The sequence below is a fragment of the Podarcis gaigeae genome (assembly GCF_964106915.1).
Source record: "Podarcis gaigeae genome assembly, chromosome: 5".
In the NCBI taxonomy this organism is placed as follows: Eukaryota; Metazoa; Chordata; class Lepidosauria; order Squamata; family Lacertidae; genus Podarcis; species Podarcis gaigeae.
The window spans coordinates 71,636,439-71,658,181 of NC_139681.1; the positions used below are offsets into that span (position 1 = coordinate 71,636,439).

A 21,743-nucleotide genomic window follows, 5' to 3' on the forward strand; every position below is an offset into this window, starting at 1 on the left:
TAATAATTGTACAGTGCCTTAAGAGCACTACAACATTGTTTAATCAAATTGCAAGTGTGCCTAGTAGCAAGCTGATTTATGCACTGCTGTGTCAGCTGAGCTGCCTTGGCTCTTTGTCCTGTGCTTGTGCCACAACATAGCTGTGGAAATAATTTTTAGATGAGAACTAGGAAATAAAAAATAAAAAGGACCACACATGCTGTTCTTCAAATTAAATCTGTGTTTTTACTCTGATTCAAATGCCCAGGGCAGGAGTCCTAGAAACATCGAGTTTATTTGATTACCAGTCCTACCACAGGTACAGAATGACCTTGAGTTAGGTTGCAAGCCAATGCTTATCTTAATGGAGCAATGAGGCCATCTCTTCAACATCAGCCCTGCTGTGCAGACCAGCATTTTGCTAGAGCAATGGAGGAAGCAGTGGCAGAGCTTCATGCTCCGGCACCAGGGAGTGGAGAGCAGACGGGGGCAGGGGTGGCGTGCGTCCTGGGGATGTGGCACACTGCCTGTGGGGGCGGGCGCCCAGCATGGGCAGCGGGGGCGCAGCTGCAATGGCACCCTGCTGGGATTGCACTGTCAGGGGCGATGTGCTCCCCCACACTCCTCTTCCTCCGCCAGTGGGTGGAAGACGTGCAGACAAATTGCTGCACTCACTAGCCTAGAATCTGGGGGCTTCCCATTGGCTGCCAATGGTGGGAATCCACCTATCCACATGTTTGGCAAGTGGAACAGGGAGCCCCAAACCAGCAGAGTGATGCTAGTGGAAGCTGGCAGGGCTGAATGGAGGGACACCTCCGCTAAATCCACCCCATTGCCCCCAAAATGTTACAAAATGATTTCAGGGTCAGTCACTCTATCCCAGCTTTGACTGTCTGCAAAAGTCTAATAACAATAACCTCCAATGTACAATTGCTGCAAGGAGGAACAAAATAAAAGCTGTGAAGAACAGCCTTGTGTGATGAGGAGCACATTTATTAATTTTCTCCCAGTCATATCCCGCCTTTCTTCCATCATGGAATCCAAGGCAAATCCCACATTGTTCCCAAGAAGTCCCCCATCCAGGTGCAGACCAGCTCAGACCTGCTTAGCTTTTGCAAGGTAGCAGTCCCATGTGCCTGCAGACATAAATTATTATATTGCTAACTAGCATAGATAGATAGATGATAGATAGATAGATAGATAGATAGATAGATAGATAGATAGATAGATAGTGATAGATAACCAACCCAGCATATCTTTCCCACAAAATTAGAGGCAATGGGTTGTGTATCTGGACATTGTTAATTAAACCTGATGTCACCAAAGACTTAAATTAAATCTCACTGAACTAAATGGAAACAACATGCAACCAACTTAGTCTAGATTTGACCTAATGCGAGTTCTGCATGAAATGCTGGACTGGGATATAAGGGGATCAGTCCCTTCTGTGCAGATTAGCAGGTGGACAAGAACATTCCTAGCTCTGCCCCCCCCCCCCCGTGGTTTAGGTTTTTCTGAAAGAAAGCTGGTAAACATCTGGTCCATGATAAGTGTATATTTGATTAGCAGCAATGTGTACACATCACTATATGAGCCAATGAAAAAGCCCTTTCAGTGAGTTGGATAAGGATCAGAAAAGATCCCACACTTCATTCATTTTGTAGCTGGCACATGGACAAAAACTGCATTCTTAAGAAAGGGCCAGTTTTCTTCTTTCCACTGGCATTTCTCTTACTAGTCATTATAAGTGGGGGGAATGCAACAGTTATGCATGCATTGGAAGATCAACAGAGCATTAATTCTCAATAATATGCCATATTCACTCAAGCAAGTGTAAATAGATACAGAGTTGACACATACAACTAACCACAGTTCTTGGACCTACAGTTTAATACAAAAGGGTTGCTTTTCTTCATAGAGATCAATACATCTAATGTAAACAGAACAAAAAGCACATTCAAATAACTGCAAAAGACTAGCTTAAAGCTGCAAAGCTAGTTATATGAAGAACTGTATCGTTTTTGGACAGCAGTGCACCACAGATGAGCACATGCAAGACGGGGCCCCTGCAAAGTTCAGATGATGTTCCAACAAGCTACTTCCTGCCAGACCACCCATCTATAAACTGGGCAGAGCCACATCTGAAAAATGGGAAAAAAATTATTATTCCTTAGTAGGATCATGCCAGATTTGGATGACAAGTCTTTAAAAAAGCGTGCTGATGATATGATGTTTTTCCTTGATACCATTATGGCATGTGTCAGCCAGGAAGGTTAGACTGGGGTAAGAATGGGAATCTAGAAGATCCTACAAATGAAAGCTGGAAACATTTCTTGAATATACTCAGGTTAGACTCAGTTCCTCTTTCTTGACAACATGCGAGAGAAAGGGGATGTTACAGTGCTCTATTTGACCCATGTAATAAGCATGGAAAAAAGACAAAAGAATAATTAATATAATTTAACCAAGATGGGTGTGGCATTTCACGAACTTCCTCTGCAATGCACAGCAAAGTTTGTGAAAGTAAAAACAAATCAAATATTATTCTAGCCAAGGTCCATGGCAAACCTGCAGCAATTGTACCAATAAAACAAAACAGATCTATAATATGTGCCAACATTCATGATTTAAGAGAGAGGTTACCAGAGACAAGTGGCCAGTTGATGCAAGTTACATCATATAGCATTCTAAATATTGTTCATAATTAGCATGCAAAATAAATATCCATAACATTGAATAGGCATAAATGTAAAACCAGTTATTATATACTATTATGTATTTCCAGGATTTTTAAAAGTGAATGTATAGGAAAATGTGTCTCCACAGAACCTGAGGTTAAATTCCAGGAAGTCTGTTCTGTGGATATCATCTGTAAGCAGGGCATACCACTTTGTGGCTCTGTTATATTTGGGGAAACAATATTTTCAATATCTTGCTAATCATTCCATCAGGCACCTCAACTATATGGGCTGGAATAAAGGAATCCTTACATCAGCCTCCCAGAACCCTCTATATGTTGTTAGACTAAAACTCCTACCAGACGCCAGTCATTGGTCATGTTGTCTTAGGCTGATGAGAGTTTTGGTCCAAAATATCTGAGATGCATCAGGTTGGGGAAGGCTGTCCTTCATTTCTGAGTGACCTTTATTACTGCTGATGGTAACAAAGCACATCCTTATTCTGAACCTTAGCAATACTTTCAGTCTCAGCAGAGGAAAGAAAAGCCTGGGTGCTACTAAATACTTTGTGCTGAGGTTTTCGTTTACTTGCTATATATAGACTTGGAAATGGAAAGTGGAACAGTTTAAAGCCCTTATCCTGAGACTGTTCCATTAACCAAATTCCCATTGAAATCATAATTCCATCTCCCTGCATTTGTCATTGTGCTGCTGCTTTCACACTTCCTTTGGCTCCATGGAAGGCTTCAGTCTAAGCGACAACTTGCCAGTTCGCAATAATTTCCAGATAGAATATGTCATGTTCCGCTCTGAAAGTCATTGCTTTTCTAATAAAAGCAAGGAAGCCAGTGCTGGCTTTGCTACTGTGTTGAGTATCATGTTTCAACTCCCGCCTCACTTTTTCTGAAGATCACAACTGGAAACAGGATACTTTCCCAAATGGTATACTTGCTAAGTTAGGACAACAGCTACTCCACACTGTGTGGAGTAGTGATTCATGTGGAGGGGCCATAGCTCAGTGGTAGATAATCTGCTTTCCATTCAGAAGGTCTCAAGTTCAACCCCTGATATCTCCAGCTAGGGATGGGAATGTCCCCTGTCTGAAATCCTGGAGAGGCAGGTACAATACATTGTAGACTGTATTGGGCTAAATCCCATCAAGATGCTATTGTTCATGCCTTCTTGAAAGGCCATAACATTGTTTAATCTTTAATTAAAATAAAATCCACTGCAACAACGGTACCTATGTAAGGTCAAGGAGATAAAACAAATGTTAATTTACCTCTTTAACAAACAAATGCTCTGCTTTTTGCTCTGTATCTTCAGAAACTGATGAGTACAGTGTTCTTATTTCCCAGGGAACTGTGGCTATCTGCAATTAAACAAAAGAGATTCAAAATGTTTCAGCATTCTCATTTTAGTGTAATAGGGAAGTGGAACAGGGATCTGCTATATAGAGATGGATAACCTGGTTCTGAGACAAGTGATATAGCAATGGAGTCCTTTGCTTCCCCAACATCATAGCATTTGAGCTAGAGAATAAGACTTTCCAGTGGATAGCTCAGTCAGTAGAGCATGAGACTCTTAATCTCAGGGTTGTAGGTTTGAGCCCCACATTGGGGAAAAGATATCTGCATTGTAGAGGTTGGACTTAGATGACCCTCATGGTCCCTTCCAACTCTACAAGTCTATGAAACTGTTAAGAGAACCATTGGCTTTATCAGCTCAACATGAATTGTATCGGAGGGATGTTGATACCCCTGAAAGCAATTGCTACTTTCTGCATCCTGCTGAAAATGAATTTTCAATGAAATTGCTAAATATATTCCTTCTCACATATATTTCAATATCTAATAATGTTCTTTCACACAGAACTACCTGTTTATTGGCATAAACAGGGAACATTTTGTGAAACATCACAATTTCACAGCATGATTGTGGGGATTAAGGAGCGGAACTGGAAAGTATTTTGCAAGGTAATGTGTTCTATATAAATTATTAGTATTTATGCAGAACATGTCACCAGGCAAAATGCTTTGCAATCCCCATTAATCATGTAATCCCCATAATCATGTTGTGAAATTGATTGTTATTATATTATTCAGCATGATGGAGTACCTGTAGCGATCAGAGATGTGCTTTTGCATTTAACCCATTGGACTTGGAGATGAAAAATGCCATCTCTGATTAAAGGAAGCTGGAAGGAAAACTGACAGCTCTACACAGGGATGGCCAATGTGTCATTCTCCAGATGTTGTTGGACTCCAGCTCCCATTATCCCTGGTTTATGAGCATGACTCTAGCCCTTTCCCTGAAGAAAGGGAAACTCAAACAACAGAAGGCTTAAACCAAAGTCACTCTCTTTGAAGATTGACTGTAGTCAGGAACCAACTGCAAAGATTCTTTGGGGCAAGTTTGGGCTTGTGCATTGTGGGAGATGGGGAAAATCCGGGAGAAGTTGCCTTAAATCCCCAGTTCCTCTCTGAAGTTCAGTCTTGTATATTTCATGCCATGCGGATGTGGCATGAATGTGGATATGGATGGGAGGAGGAAGTAGTAACCACCAGTCAGAGAGACAAGGGGGCCAGGTGCCAAACATCTGGCAAGTTGGCCACACTGCTGTGAAAATTGTATAAACAAATGTTGTGGCTCCATTTATCAGGTTGGAGACAGAAATTATTCAGCTGTTTTGCTCAAATAACCCACTAAAATTCATGTTTGAAATGTATGGGCAGCTTGTGGATTAAAAGCTGTTGTTCTAATATGCACCACATTCTCCTAAATGAACAGATAATAACTTAAAAGGAATTCAAGACTCAAAATTTAGAAAGAACTGGGGTATGAAGAATCCTGTATTGTTCAGTATTGTTCTTCAAGTTGCAATGAACTTCCCTTCTGAGAATTAGGTGTGCTCAGACCACTAGCTTCAAACTCTGCCACAAAAGTACTTCCTGTTCAGTAGAGTAATTGTGTTTCTAAACTGCTGCAGTTTGTATCAGTCTGAAATGAGTTGATTTTAGCATCTGACAAGGGCAGCATATGGTTTGGGGTTCTAACAGCTCACATGTTTAAATGGAAACATTCTCTCACCAAAGGTTGTAGAAATGAAAACACAGCTCTAGAGAAAGAAACAGATCTGCACAGATCTTCATTTGGGGGAGCAGCCCAATACTCACAGCATGCCCAGAGGATGTAGCCCCCTGAAAGCAGTTGCTGAGCAACCTAGTCAATGCTCTCTGAAAAGCTCTGCTGCATGCCCATCTCAGAGACATTGACCATCATGCCAGGTCCCCTCTCCAATGAGCAATGGGATACAATGATACTTTGCAGTCTTATAGCATGCCATCTCTATTTTTTGTGATTCAGAGTTACTACGCTTGCTAAGCATGGAGGATAAACAGAAATTCTCATGAGTTAGAGAGGTTTACTATGGCAAAGTAAGATTGCACCTCAACTGGAAACTGGCTGAGCCTCCCTAGAGAGATGCATCTCATGTTCAGATCTCTTGATTAAAAGATGAGGTGGCTGAAACTCATTGCCTGCTATTATTAAAATGCACCACTTTCAATGCCTTCTGGTACAGAAAGAAGCAAAAGCCTATACCATTCGTGATAACATTTCAGCACCCAAAACAAAATATTTAATGAACTAATTTGCAAAATGGCTTGAATGAACTGCATGGGATGGGATCTTGACCTTGAATTGGATTGACCTACCACAGATGGAAATGGTCTTTCCCTCCACAGGCTTTTGATTATCTGGTTAAGTGGTTAGGTGTGTGTGTGTATCCCAAAATTTACTTGAGGGGAAATTGAAGCAAACCTGCCAGAGAGAGAGGATCCATCTCAAAAAGCTGACAGTTCATTCTAAGAGAAGTGTTGAGATTGTTGGACCCTGTACCCTTCTAGCAAGGCTTTGATTAAAGAACCCACAACTTTAACACCGGTGCGAAGGTTTTCCAACACTAATCTCTGAAGCTCAATACCTTTTAGTAGGCAGTGAATTAGTTAGCTTATGAGATGTTTTATTTTCCTAGGCTAAGTACTGCGGGAACAAATAATCTTCTAGTTTGTCCTGAATTTAAATGCTTCCGTTTCAAGATCTGTAAGTCATTATGCTACAAAAATGAAAACTAGTGAACCGAGCTGAAACCTTGGTCCAGAAGGAGAAGAGTTATTTCTCATTAAGTACTATGGATTACTGGGCTATGGCAATAAGTACAGGCAAAATGTAATCTGATAAACACCACACCATAGGAAGAGCGGTTATACCCAGTGCTCAACCATGCTTGCCACTGTGTGTGGCACTTTCCTCATGTGACCATGATGAGCTACTGGTCTTCCATCCAACTTTGAAGCTGTGGAGGTGGACAGAGATCATCCTGGCAAATGTGCCAAAGCTGGCTGGAAGGCTGAGGATTGTTTGACAGTGATGTGGGCCAAGGCTCCTAGAGGGTCTAACCAGCAGGGAAGTCTGGTGGGGGCAGTTCTACACCAGTGCTTAAAATTACTTTTCCAGAGGCGATCCCAATGAGCTACGCTCCTCAGTATCCCCTTCCCTTGGGGAAGCCCTGGGGGAGAGTCTTGGACATTGATGTGTGAAAGTGTTCAAGTGGCAACACCCAACTTACCAGGGAAGCTGCTGTGAGAGATGAAGGGTGCATTTGGTAACTGCATTTGGCTTTGAAGCTAAAGAACAGGTTTTTGCTAGGAAAGGAGCTGGACAAGGGGGAAACTGCCTGGACCCATGCTTAGAAAGCACAAGTCAAGTGGAAAAATACTCAGCCCTATGCTTTCTAGAAACAGGACAAGCAGAACGATGGACATGCCCTAATATTCATGTATATTTCTCATTGGTGTAGAGCTACATTGCTCTCTTCTGCCATAAGAACTGGTCCAGCTTAACCAGGAGCTCTAGAGGGAAAATGGTTTGGGCTCTGGCTTCATTTGAGCTCTGGCTTCATTTGTCGCTTACCGAAAAATCATCATCTGGGAACAAGATGAGTTCTTTGAGACCGTCGTTTTCAACAGTCTTCTCAATTTCCCCAATGACAGTTTCATAATCCAAAGGTTCTAGAAGTTTGGGTTTCTCCTGCTGATGAAACAGAAACAAGACGCAAGAACTACATTAAGCTGAGCTGACATCTTCTCTGGAGCCTCAGTTTCTAATATATAAACAATATATACACAATATGAGATCTGCTGCTTTCATGCACAGCAAGAAGTGCTGAGAAAAAGCACAAACCAAGACAAAAGCATCATCGGCTGGTCAAAATGTTCATTATTAGCCTGATTAATCCCTGATAGTTAGCTTGCTCAAGGAGGGGTGGTGGATAATTATAGCATGTGGAAATAATATCAAATCATCCTACACATCCTACACACATCAACACATTTAGCTCAGGAACTTGTCCTTTAAAATAAAAAAATACATACATAATGCCTTATCACAGCTCACGGGCAATATTCTCAGTAAAGTTGCTGCAGAACAGCCTGTTGTAATTTCAAATGTTTCCCTGAGCTGCACACTTATTCCCTCCGCCCGGCCACATTACTCTTTTATGCTTGGACACATTTTAAATTCATGTGGCTTACTAGAAATAGAAATAAAAAGTACTATTGCTCTATTTAACTTGGCACTTATCCTGATCTCTTTGTCAGGATAAAGTATTTTTCAGTCAGCCCCATTCCATTGCCAGTCAGAAGCTGGACTATATCTTCATAAGCCACCGTGAAAGCATTGTTATTGCTGAAGTGCAATATTAGGCTTTTTAAAAAAAGTGCTCAGGAGAAGCAGTCAAATAAAAGGTAAATCTTCATGTAATAATAAAATGTGTGTAGGGGAGGGGTTATTCTTGTTTTTATTATGTATTTTGTCTTTTCTATCTTGTATTTTTATGTTGTGAACTGCTCTGAGATCTAAGGATAAAGGGCAGTATACAAATTAAATAATAATAATAATAATAATTCATGTGCCACACCCACACCAGCTGGAGAGCCCACTAAGTAGGCAAATGAGTTTGAAATGTAAGATTATGGCTACAGTCCTAACTCTCCTTCACCTGGAAGGAAAACCCATTGAATTCGGCAGAGTTTACTTTTGAGTATACATGGCTAGGATTTTGCTATCCATGTCAGCTGGGGGGTGGTGATCATGCCCATTGCTATGTTGCACTAGGGATGGCTGGGCACATGAATGCAGAAGATCCCCACACCCTCTCCAGCTTGGGCTTGACTCTTTGGTTGCAAGCTTTTGGGTGTGAAAAGGAGAACAAGGGATTGTTATGACCTGTTGAAGGGGCACACAAATAGGTCAGCAACTAAGGCCTTGGTTCTGAACACAGTTGGACTGAAGGAAAGGCATGGGGGCCTGGTAACCATACAGCTTGGCTTAGCTACCTAGGTCAGCCAAAATGTGTGGTCCTCTAGGTGATGAGTCAATGTGGAACCACAGTCGGAGAAAATATTTGACAAACCATAATATATGCAGATCTACCACACAGAAATCACTGGGTGAAGTATTTGTCTCATCTAAAAAAACACAATTGCGTGGCAAGGCCCCCAAAGCAGCCCCTCGTTGGAATAAAATTCACACTGACACAGAAATTTGGTTTAAGGTTATTGGGCAAAATTTTAGGCCACAACTTTATTGATTACAGAAATGTAAGTGGTATTGGCTTAGGCATTGGCAAAGGACTATATCGGACTCCTGCCCCCTTTGCAGGAAGTCAGTAAGGGTAAACCACCCAAAGAGGAAGCTACATTGGGGGAACCCACCTGTAGCTCTCCTCCGTGTTCCCAGAGGCCTGGCATGGCCCTAGCCCCTCAAGCGGACTTCAGACAGGATCCAGGCCCTGGATTCCTTTAATGGAATACCCTTGGCTGACCTCACCTCCCCCACAAATCAATGAGCCAATGCCTAACCGCCAAACCTTACAAAGTTGAGACGATTGCTAAGAGGTAGGCGAAAACCAAGTGACCAGTGCCAAGCTGCCAAATGGAAAAATTCCTACCTGGCCCCCGTCCCAAGACAGATGACCAAACAAAGTCCAAAGCAAGGCCAGAGGACATCTAAAATAAAGGGTGCGTGGGTGTTCAGCAGTGCGAAGCAGGTGCTTGACACGCGTCACGCTGCCATTTTATATCCCCCCCCCATGATCACCCCACACAAAAGTGATTGGCCAAGAAGCCAGGGTGATCTTGGTGCCACCCTGGCATGACGGCATTACTCTGACCATGCTGGGGGGGGGGAGGAACCGGCCTGGGGGGGTCTACCGGCAACCAGGACCATCGTTAAAGATGATCCCACTTGCCTGCAACTGAAACTGCATTTGTGTTAACAGAGCTTCCCCATACTCTCTTCCACCCCAACACCTGGAGCAGATTTGGGGGGTGCATGGGGGGTGGGGGCTGCAGCAGGAGGGGGAAGTTTCATTGTACAAACAGAAGTCTATCGAGCAAGCAAAACATCCACTCTACAGTTTGTTTTTATAGGACTGAACACAGTGATATTCAGGCACCTAAATTCTTTGAACAACAAAAAACACAGAGAGAAGACTTTTGAGGCACTTCAAATATTTATCTAAAGTTTACAGAGGTAATGTGAGGTGAGTACGCAAGCCTTATTCAAAATACAGTATTCAAATAAGATATCTGATAAAGGAGATAGTGAAATCCTACCAATTCAGTTACACTAGAATGGTCCCTAGCGTTTTAGCTGACTTCTAAGAAGTTCTAAGATCAAGGTTACTGCGGGTGTTCTGGGTGTGATGTTGCTGTCTCAAAGAGCATTAGTAAAGAAAAGTTGCCAGTATTATATTACAAACTTGAAAGCAATGGGATAGAAAGCCAAGCAGGGAAAGTGCAAACTGTACAGAAACCTTGATTTTGGATGGTCATTGTATTAGCTTATGCAGCAAAGAGAAACTGGTTTTACTGAAGTTACTCCATGTTTATGAGGTTCACATTTCTTACTACTACAGCACATTTTGTCTGAATCTTGTCTATATTTTCCATTTGTTTTTCTTACCCTTGAGTTCTGTGTCCCTATTGCCAGTGCAAAAACATTCTACCCCGCTGGTATTACACTGGTGCCACCACCATCACAACTTGTGAAATGAGGCAATTGTTAGACTTCCCATGTGTTGGTTCAGCTATGCTTCCCAAAAACCCCAGAGTCATGTACTGGACAGTTCTAAACTGGATCTTGTAGAGCCATTCCAATGCTGCATAGTATATTACTTCCTTTAGATAAGTATATTGTTACGAAGCCTTATTTTACCAGAACTGTAGTAATGGACAGTTAAGGAAAATAGATTCATTCATTTTAAACCAATGTGATTTTTAGTATTAAGTGATCCAAACCTATCCAAGAATATTTCATACTATTATGTGAACCACTTAGATATTTTTTTGGGAGGGAGGGGATTAAGCGGTATATAAATCTTTCCAAGTAAATAAAATATCCTATATACTCTATATGCTTTGGCAGAAGCTTGGCAAAAATGGCACTATAACACAAGACAAGTGGAGAATAGCTTTGCACACTTAGTCCAACTACCTTTAAAGGGCAATTTGATAGCGCAAAGCTCACAAATAGTTTCAAGATGGCTGCTGTCTGATGTGGTGCTTGTTCATGTACTTCAGAGAAAGAGGGAGCTGAATTCATGATGTTGATGACCAATTGCATGGAAGCCATACATAATGCAATTTCTCTTTCTGAACATATGGATTGCGGGGGGGGGGGGGGGAGAGAATGGGGTCAGTGATTCCCAGACTTGCCCCCACCCACTTCATGGACCACTTGAAAATTGCTGCAGGTCTTGGTGGGCTCACTTAATGATTTTTCTGCCTGTTGTAGCAATTGTGATTCCATAGAATTCAAACTGTAGTACAATAAAATACAACATAAGAAATAAAAGAAGCAATTAAAAATGCAATTGAAATCAATATGATGGCCTGTCTCTCATCTATAACCACAAATCCACAGACACCACAGACAACCAGACACCCCAGACCACCGGAATGAAATTTACAGGCCACAGTTTGGGAACCCCTGAATTTTGTTTCAGAAATGAGGTGGGGGATCAATATCTGAACTCTTCCCTACGTTCCCAGTTGCAGGACCCTAAATAATCAAGAGTTCTAAAGTTCAGGATATGCAATCTGAGTAGTGCTGATTTCATTCTTTGCAGAGAAAATTGGTTGTGATTTGGCAAACAAAGCCCTGCAATTCACTTCCCTTCTCCTTGCATTTTGAGAGGTTTTCTCTGTGTTTGGGATGGAAAATCCTGATAATTTTTGCTACCATTTTATCTCTGCACCAAGATCCTTGGGATAAAAAACAGTCAGGAAAGTCTTACAGTGTTTGAATTAGTGCATTTCTTTCTAGCAATGTATGCTGGGAGATTTGTAATGGAGCTTATTCTAATTTAAAGCTCCAACAGTCCCAGGATTGTCTCGCCTGAATTTAACTTGTCTGGCTCTCCTGGAAATGAACCAATTAGGCAATCTCTGTGCCAAGGCTGAATGATGCAGGATTGGATTTTGATAGTGCTGTTTTGATATTTGCTAGCTTAAATGAGTAATGAATTACGTTAGCGAGATGCAGATGATGTGACTATAAAAAGAGGCACTCACCAGCAAGCTCCTACTATTACACCCAATTTCTACAGACTATTTATTCACTAGGCTGCAAAATGGAGCCTTCCATATTCATTCTCAATAGACAAGCTATCGTTAACACGCACCTGGGTCTGAGCTAGTGCCAGAACCAAAGAGAATTCCCCCTACAATTTACAGCTGTTATATATGCACTGGCTTCAATGTTATGTAGCTTGTTAATGATTAAATCAAGTCCCACCTCCTACAACTTCTCATTGTATGTTCCAGTCACAGCGCTGTGGCTCTTCCAGCAATGATGACTAAAAATATCCTCATAATTGATTTCATAGAAGCAGACACAGTGCATCCATAGCTTGCCTGAGGTCCCAAAATTTGACCAGTCTCAGAGAGCTCTTCTTTGGAGCAATGGAGCAAAACAGCACATTCAGATGCAATGCAAGTTGACTATAACCTTTGAGTGCTTGGGGGCACATTTTGCAAGATGAGTGCACACTAGAGCTTTTTCTATCACATTACTATCCTACAGGTTTTGTGCAGAACTTCTGAATTGCTTTTTAACACCTAAATTAAAAGCCTGTCTTGAAAGCCCACAACTGCTGAATAGGAATCAAACAGAAAAGCACCAGTGAGCACAATCTGTCATTTGAGTGCATGTTAAACCTCATGCTGCCTTGTAACTGTTATGTTCTATTCCTTGTGTGGCAGCCACAGAAGGGCAAATTGCCTTGTTGGCCACAGTCCTCAAAGCTTCCTACATGGGACTGCTGGGGAGCAGGATAGTGAGATGTGGCAGGAGACTGGTTGATCCATAAGCCATCCTAAAGTTGACATTTTCATAGGGTGATAACCAAGGGAAAGGAACAGGAAGAGATCACAGTTATAAATGGAGTTTTTTGAAACAGGTCATAGGTCAGGTCAGGGACCCACCTTTAATCCCTAAAGCTTTACAAATTTGGGTAGGCTTACCCAAATAAAAATGTTTTTAGCAGATGTCAAAAACAGTGCAGCAAAGGCACCCACTTAATGTCAATGCGCAGGGAGTTGCAGAGTGTAGCTGCCGCCACACAGAAAGCGCAACTCCTTCCAAATGCAGAATGGACGTTGTGTGGTAGAACTTGTCCATGCAAGATGTAGGAAAAACAGCTGGTTGGAGGGAGGCAGCTGGAGGCTATCTGCTGTGACTACTTATGTGATGAAAAGCCACAATGGAATTTGTTGCCACAAGATGTAATGATGGGCACTAGCTTAGGTGGCTTTAAAAGAGATTAGACAAATTCACAGAGGGTGGGTCTTTCAAGAGCTACTACTGCTGCATTGTATAATGATCCATAATCAGAAGGAGGGTACCCCTCATACCAGTTGTAGGGGAGCAACAGCTAGGTAGGGTTATTGTCTTTATGCCCTGGTTCTGGGATTCCCAGAAAAATAGGGTTGGACAGTGTGGGAAGCAGGAAACTGGGCTAGATGGACCTTTCGTCTGACACGGCCAAGCTTTTCTCATATTCTGGCGCCCTTGTATTTAGAAAGAGCATAGGTTTTTTATCGCATGACTCAGAAATAAGTCTCACATGTGAAGTTAACTGGGCGCAGGACAGAATAACAGAGTCAATCTGACATACTATGACCCTGCAAGGAACACTCATGCTTCTGTCTGCCCATGCACCCAATGAAAAAGAAGAGACTGACAGAAATCCCCGAGAGAAAGTGAAACAGAAACAAGGTGTATTTTACTGCATAGAGTCCAATTTCACAAGAAGCTTCTAGCAAAATCATGATGAGGTAGCTGGAAGACAAGTCACTTAAACCCCCACCCATAAATGCAATAAACTTGATCTACTCAGCATTTTCAAGATCAGCAAAACAGCCAGCTGTACAATACAAAACAAACCCTCCATAAATGGCCCGTTCAAGAGGAAAAAGCCTGCTGCTTAGTTAAGCGTGGCTTCCTATGGAGACATTTAGCCACTCAGTTTGCTTTTTCCAGTGCTGTATCCAGGCTAGTCTGTTGCAGCAAAAGCAACAAAAGAGTACTTTAATGACCAACACACTTTATTGCAGCATAAATGTTTGTGGGCTAAAATCCACTTCAACAGGCGCATTCTGGTGTTCTGATGAATATCTAATGAAGTGGACTCTAGACCACAAAAGCTTGTGCCAATGAACATGGTTAGTCTCTATGACCTTTGGTTGTTTCAGTTTGCTTCTCTGTGGTGTGTACATTTAAGCTATGGTTGGGTGGGGGTGGAGAACAGGACCTTTGAGCAGTAGCATGGGCCCACTTGCTGGACCTTTAAAGGAGGCCCTTTAAAACAGGAGCACAGCTGAATATATTTTCATTTCCGTTCTAGGCCCTTTGTGGTTGTGTAGACTGCGGCTAGATCACATCCTTAAAATTTAGCTTGTCACCAAGAAGTGAAAATATGGCAGTTGTAACACAGAGGTACCCTAACATGAAGGCACAGAGTGGAGAAAGCTCCTTCTTTTCACCCTACTGTGCTTTATGGGCCAAATACCACAAGGATTTGGCAGGCTTTGAACATTGAACATGGAACATGGAACATTGAAAAAATACTGAAGTATAGTTAAAATCCTGCCAGAGTATTCAAGGGTGTGATATAAAGACAGACTGTTTTAAGTGTAGAATACTGCCTGATTAATGAAGAGGATCAGACCTGAAGGTTGCAAATCAACCAATGGTTGAGAGCTATACATAGTTTCCATCCACGGAAGCTGATATATCCAACCAACTTCAGAGCGTCTGTTACTTACACACACACAAAGGAATAAAAAAAGATGAAAAATACTTCAGCATTTCAGAACCAAATATGCTTTCATCTGCCATGAGTTTTTTGTCATATGAGTTTCCAAAGACCATAGGAAGCTGCATTATATCACATCAGGCCATAGGTCCATCTAGCCCAAGGGTGGGGAACGTTTTTGCCCCACCCCTTTTTCTCTCACCCCCAGCAATCAACTTTGATGGAGCCATCCACCTGTCAATATTTGACACCATATTGATACCTTGTCATCTTGCCCACCTGTCAAAGTTGACCTACTATGGGAAAGGTGGATACTGCCCAACCAGCAATGAGTTCCCCATACATCAGCTGATTTTGTAAGGTTCTGCTGCACCAGCCATGTCCCGGGCGGGAAAACTATTTCGTGCGCCTGAACCAAGAAGGACTGAACTTTGCGCACTTCAGCCAGTGAGTTATTCAATCCTGCTTTATGTAGACATATCTCTACCTGCCCCATATCTGGTCTCTACCTGCTCCACATGTGATGCTGTTGCTCAAGGAAAACAGTCTTACAAGCAAAATGAGCAGGTCTGGTGTCCCAGGTTTCACCTGCAGACTGGAGGTTCCCTATTCCTGATCTAGCCCAATCTTGTCTACAACAACTGACAGTGATTCTCCAGTTCTCAGGCAGCAGCCTTTTCCCAATGCTTCCTGGAGATGCCAGAGATTGAACATGGAATTTTATGCATGCAGAGTAGTTGCTCTACCACTGAGCTTTGGCCATTCCAACATTTCTCCAATGAAAATAGGGATGTCCATGAGGCATATTAACCAATCAAGAAGGTAAGGTATGTTGATTGGGCTGAGAAACACCCAATGTGGGAACTCTGTGATCAGATAATTTAGCTTTAAAAAACAAACTTTAAAGCCACTCCATTTTTTTTATCAGAGCAGCAAGCAAAGGTACTTAATAACTTCTATTTCAGGTAATTCAAATATAAATTCCATTCATTTCTATAATTTCTATTAACATCACAATCCTCTACATTTCTGCTCAGCCCCTTTGAATTTAAAGGGATCTCATCCCAGGTAAATGAGCCCAGGACTGCAGCCTAAGAGGCCATCAAAGGATTCATAGAATCATAGAATTGTGGCTGCCTATTATAATCCGGTGTCCTGGCACAGCGAATATTCTGTAAGAGCACATGGTTAAGATTGCCCTAAAGCTGCCTGGTGAATTTTGAGATCATATGAATGCTTCTTGAAACTTAGAATTATTTCTGACAACCTGAATTTGATAGAAGACTGTAGGGAAGCTGCAGGGATGGTAGAGCTAAATTGAATATACAATTGTCACATCACATGAGAATAAGTGGAATTGATAGGAGCATTTCATAGCAAAAGTTTTAAAAAGTGGGGAGCGAATTTCAAGTGCAAATAGATTTAGATGCATACTACAATAAAGAAAAATAGTTGTAGTTGCAAGTTGCAACCAGTTCATAATTTAATGCCATCATCACTAACATCTGCTTACAGCAGTGATGGCCAAACTACAATTGGGACTACAATTCCCATCATCCCTGACCATAGCTAGGAATGATGGGAGTTGTAATCCCAAAACAGCTGGAGGGCCAAGTTTGGCCATCACTGGCTTACAGTGAACACGCCCCCTTAAACATTAGATGCCAGGATACTCATCCTACAATCTATTCTGAACACAGGAGAGGTGCAAAGAGCTTCTCTCTATAAGCAAACATGGCAGTAGCCAATTTGAGTGCCTTTCCCCCCATTGATGGGTGGGGGCTAGTGGGTTGATGGGGCAGCATACCTGGACCATTCTGTGATTCTGTCCCTTTTTATGCACTTCCAGTTGCAGCAGCAATTTGGATTATTCTACACCTGGCCCACCACAGCAGCCACTGGCACCCATGCCATCTTCTTAGCCTTAAAAGATTGGTGACCCTTGCCTCAAATCAACATTTTTCATTAGTGTTAACGAAAGAAGAAGCCAGTACCAGTTCGCCACAAAGTGGCAGAAATGAATTAGGGATGATTTATTAGATGTTATGACACAGTAATATTATAAAGCTGATTTCAACAAAACTAGGGAACGATTCTGAATTATGTATGCATTGTATGGTAGAAGTCATAGTCACCTTCACTGTGGCTGGTCAGTGCATCCTGGCCTTACAGAATACAATGAGGAAAACTGCAGCTGTTCTGGGGAGGATGGAAGACTCAACTGTATACTGACAGCAGAAATGCCTTTGGGACAAGTATTTAGTGTGCTTCAGTTGTGAAATATTGGGTGGGAAGGCATATGTTATGAACTGCAGAAGTGAAGTCAAGGGAATCATGTTTCAAGCACTTTTCTGAAGGCAAAACAAGCCACTGAGAAATGCCTGAACAGGACAGCAGGCCACAGTGACTGCAACTTACTTTAATCCAAACTCAAAGATGCAGGGAGTAGTGCCTTCCTGTTTTAAGCAGCCACAGTTTACAACAGCTCAGCTCATGTTGCATATGAAATCAGAACCACCAATGTTATTAAAAGCAACAATTTTATTTTAGTGCTCCAATATTTTGTTTTTAAATCAGAATGTGGCTTTCACACACAGACACACACACACACACCCCACATACAAAATATTATTCTTGGTGCAGTCCTACCCCTGTGTAACCCAGTGCTCACTCACTGAGAGGTGATCCAGTCATACTGATGTATTAATCTGATCTTCTGATTTGTGTATTTTTAACTTGTTTTGTGAATATATTTATATTGTTGATTTCATGCTGTTGACTGCCATGTTATCCCCCCCCCCCCTAGGTTTGGCAGCGTATGCATTTTTGGCAAATAAATGAATCCTGTATATGTACTTTCAAACTAGCAGCTCTGGAAGGAAACACACATTCTGAATTAAGGTACCCACCCAGCCAATTCAATGGGGATTGATAAGTATTCTGATGGAAACAAGACTGCATACCTGCATATTTGTTAGTCATCTTCCACACAGAGACCTTCCCTGCTAGATCAGGATGCCCTGTTTCTTCCAAAAACTCTCCAAAAACCACTATTTGCAACATTAAACTAGAAGCTACAAATGAGTTTCATTTTGCTGCATTAAATTAGATTGATCTAGAATGCTCGCTAATTGGCAGTGAGATATTTCCACAATAAGAATGAGGCAGATAAGATGTCCCCAATCGTACGCTGACCTGATAAGATCGACAAAATAAGACTGATCAAATAAGGTCGACCAAAACATACACCACTATTTATTTTTCAAATCTTCCTGATGAAAATGAAGAGACATTTAGAAGCAGGGCAGTAGGTCATCAGCTCCCAAAAAACACCTTAATATTCTGTCTAGAAACCCAAGTCCTGAACCAAGGCTCACCGTATTATGAGACCAGAATACAATATGTATCTTGTCAAAGATTCAAAATTCTTTTTAGAATAAGCAGATAGAATAGTAACCACGGGCGAGGGGAAATGATCTGTTGAGGGTCACAAAGTCTCAATTCCTGGCTACAATTGTACAGACCTCTAACTATGCCCCCAACAATCCTTGCATATCTGAAAGGTCAAAGGAGATTTAGCACAGGGACAGAGGAAACTGCCATACCAGATCTGCTTATGATGCCCATCTACCTTGCAATTATCTACTCTGAGTAACAGTGGCTCTCAAGAATCTCTGGTAGATATTTTCTCCATCATCTTTCACCCAGTTTCTTTGATGGAACAAGCCAAAGATTAAACATGGGATTCCTGGGACTGGACATGAGAAAAACATGTATTCTTCAAGTGAACATACTGTCTCTTTAATTTCTTGCACATTGATAACACAGCATTTGCAGAGAGGGGTATAAGCCTTTCCCCCTAACCATTTCCCAAACATTAATCAATTCTGACACTATCTTGTTCATCCCTCCTGAACCTGCCACAGCACTTTAGGAGAGGGTTTAATGCCACCCCCTCCCCCGTCATTGCCTCAGCATTTATCTCCTTTCCCATTAGGGGAAACTATGCTTCTCTAATGATAGAAAGAGCAGCCGGAGGGAGATTTGCATCAGGAAAATTGCACAGGGAAAGGGTTAACTATTGCCAGTGTCATCATGCCAACCAAACTGGGGAGGGGCTGTCTCTGTGGCTGCTTTTTTAAACAAAAATGACAAAGAGGAGAGATCTAATCCCCAATCATCAAAATCTTTTCTAGTTTGACCTAGAGACTATTACCAAATGCCTCCGCTTTCTGAAGCTTCTCTTGACAGGTTTAAATAATTGGATCTTCCTTTTGCAAAGAAACTGTGAAAGCAGAAACACTTTAAAGATGCAAAATTCTGTGCCAGGTCTTGAATTAAAAACAAGCATGATGAACGCACACAACAGGGGATAAAGGAGCAGCACTTTCCAAAGGCCTCAGTTCTCAAAGGATGTATATCAGGAAGGAATGGTGCTTTAAATCTATTGTGTATCCAGGTAGAAGATGTAACATTGTGAAAATCAGTCTGCTTGGCCAATTGCCTGGCTAATAACTAAGATTAAAACTGTACTCTTGTAATGCAACATTTACCTCCTTTGACAGATTCGCATTTCCATGTCATAAACACAAGCAAGGCAACAATCTGAATTAATAATAATACTAATACTAATAATTTCCCCCATATTGTCTAAAGCCAGACCAATCTAGATTATTAGTTCCCTCTTTCTTTTTCCTTGAAGGAACGGGAAAATGAGTAATTCTAAAACCAAGATAAGATTAAAATATAGATTCAAGCTAATTTTGTTCTGTTGCATTCAGACAGGGTTAGAATCATGATATGCTGTTTGACTAGAAATGCAACCTCCAACTTTATCAATTGGCTTTGTTCATGGATATTAACTAGCTCAAATTCAGCTCTCTCCCCTACCCATAGAATGGGGAACTTGCATGAGAAAAGAACTAGATAAAAGAAGAGGAAAGAGATATATATATAATACATACGCAGCTCAACCTGTGGATTTCTCCTTGATTTACTCGCCTAATCGTCCTTTTTCTCCTCCAGAGTTCACTGGCCTCCCTTTTAAATACTTTCCCTCTAAAACTCATGGTGTCAGTAGGAATCCTGGCAGCATATTCCTTTAACCTTTTGGCTACACCAGCTTCAGAGAAGAGAAGAAACTTAGCTGTACTGCCTGAAGGGGAAGTATAGTATGATCATTTACTGCATTCACAGAAGCTGCATTTTAAAAAAAGCCCCAGCACCCTCAGTTATAACTCATTACTTCCTGTGAGCTATAAAAAAGATGGTGCTTCAGTGAACCGCAAATAAAATCTTAGTGGGGATGACGCCTTAGGCACAATATTTCCCTTTGCAGACCCACTCATAAGAAAATCCTGTTTCAGTTAAGAAACTCTGATTAGAAGAAACCTGGTTACCCCAAACTCACACCATTGCTCCACCCAATTAGCAATTTCAACTTCGGTAAGGGGCAAGCAAGCAAGGCTTCCCTAGGAAGATGGAGACATTTTCTAGAAGAAGCTCAAATCTTCCATGACTAGGAGGTGGAAACTGCATAGAGGGTGTCAACCAGGGTTTGGGAAGAAAATCAGATGGCATTTGAAGGTGAATGGACTTAATTCACACTTTCCAAAACCATGTGTGAACTGAATCGCAACTGAATCCTTTGAATTTCACACATTTCTGAATTTTGCAATGCAGCTCTCCAGCCAAGCAGTGGTGTTGCATCCTTTGTTGGTGCCCAGGACCCCCTGTGTCTGTGTGCACACCAGGTGGGACCAGGGACTGGGCATGGAGGGTGAACAAAACCTGCTGCACAGGCACAGGGCATGGAGTATGGCAGTCACATACCAACATTGGCAGGGCAGCCATTCAGAGAGGGGGCCAGAGACACAGCGGCAAGGCCAGGCCAGGCTCTGTGGCCCAGGGACCCCCGGTGGCAGGCAGGACAGAAATCCCTGCATGGGGGCACCAGGTTCACACCCCCTCAAAATCATGCACCTGGGACTACTGCCCCCCCGGTCCTCTCCACGCTACGCCCCTGCAGCCAAGTAATTTGCAGTATCTCCTTCCCTTCCCAATTCCAATTCAACTGACTTACTAGGGGCCTGTTTCTATCAATTTTCTTTTCCTGTTTCCAAACTCTAGTTAATAAGAGCTGCCTTCCTTTATTTCTGATGCTTACAGTCACCCTTGAAAGCAACACCAGCAACTACACAATCTAGCAGATCCCTATCCAAGTAGAACCCATTTAAACTGCTTTGGGAGGATCATTTATCTGAAAAGGTGATTTAGGAATGGCAAACTAAAGTAACAAATGAGTTTTAAATGGCGATAGACCCATTCATTGCTCATTTGTTTTATATCCCTCCCTCCCTAAGCAGCTGAAATAGGTTAGATATTAGATAGGGATTGTAGGGAGGGAGGGATGGATAGGTGGTAAGCAAGCTTTTTACTTTAGCTAAATCTAGACTTAACCCAAGACCTAGATCCCAATTGCCACTCACACAAGCTAAGAAGGAAAACAAATGAACAAAAACACAAGAGCATTGGACTTTTGCCCTCCAGACATTGATGAACTACAATTACCATCATCCTTGGCTATTGGCCATGCTTGTTGGGGCTGAGAGGAGTTGCAGTTTAATAGCTTCTGGAAGACCAAAGGTTTCCCACACCTGCTCTAGCAACTGATAGGAATGTCCAGTGATGCTCCCAAGCCTCAG

The 21,743-nt window shown here is 42.0% G+C and overlaps 1 protein-coding gene across 22 annotated transcripts in view; it reads right to left on the reverse strand.

Annotated features, from left to right (window-relative positions):
- Positions 1 to 21,743, reverse strand: part of DOCK10 (dedicator of cytokinesis 10) — a 201,776-nt gene that overhangs the window by 96,236 nt on the left and 83,797 nt on the right. For 13 of the 22 annotated variants that reach the window (XR_014565112.1, XM_083742008.1, XM_083742022.1 and 10 more), the window contains exons 2-3: positions 7,632 to 7,751; positions 3,940 to 4,029 (exon numbers count right to left, since the gene is read on the reverse strand). Coding sequence is in view for 21 of the 22 variants with exons in the window: in XM_083742008.1 (XP_083598134.1) it covers positions 3,940 to 4,029; positions 7,632 to 7,751 (210 nt within the window). In the remaining variant the exon portion in view is untranslated. Of the gene's footprint in view, positions 1 to 3,939; positions 4,030 to 7,631; positions 7,752 to 20,003; positions 20,192 to 21,743 lie in introns of those variants that run through there. The other 9 variants (XM_083742009.1, XM_083742023.1, XM_083742017.1 and 6 more) reach the window with 3 other exon arrangements.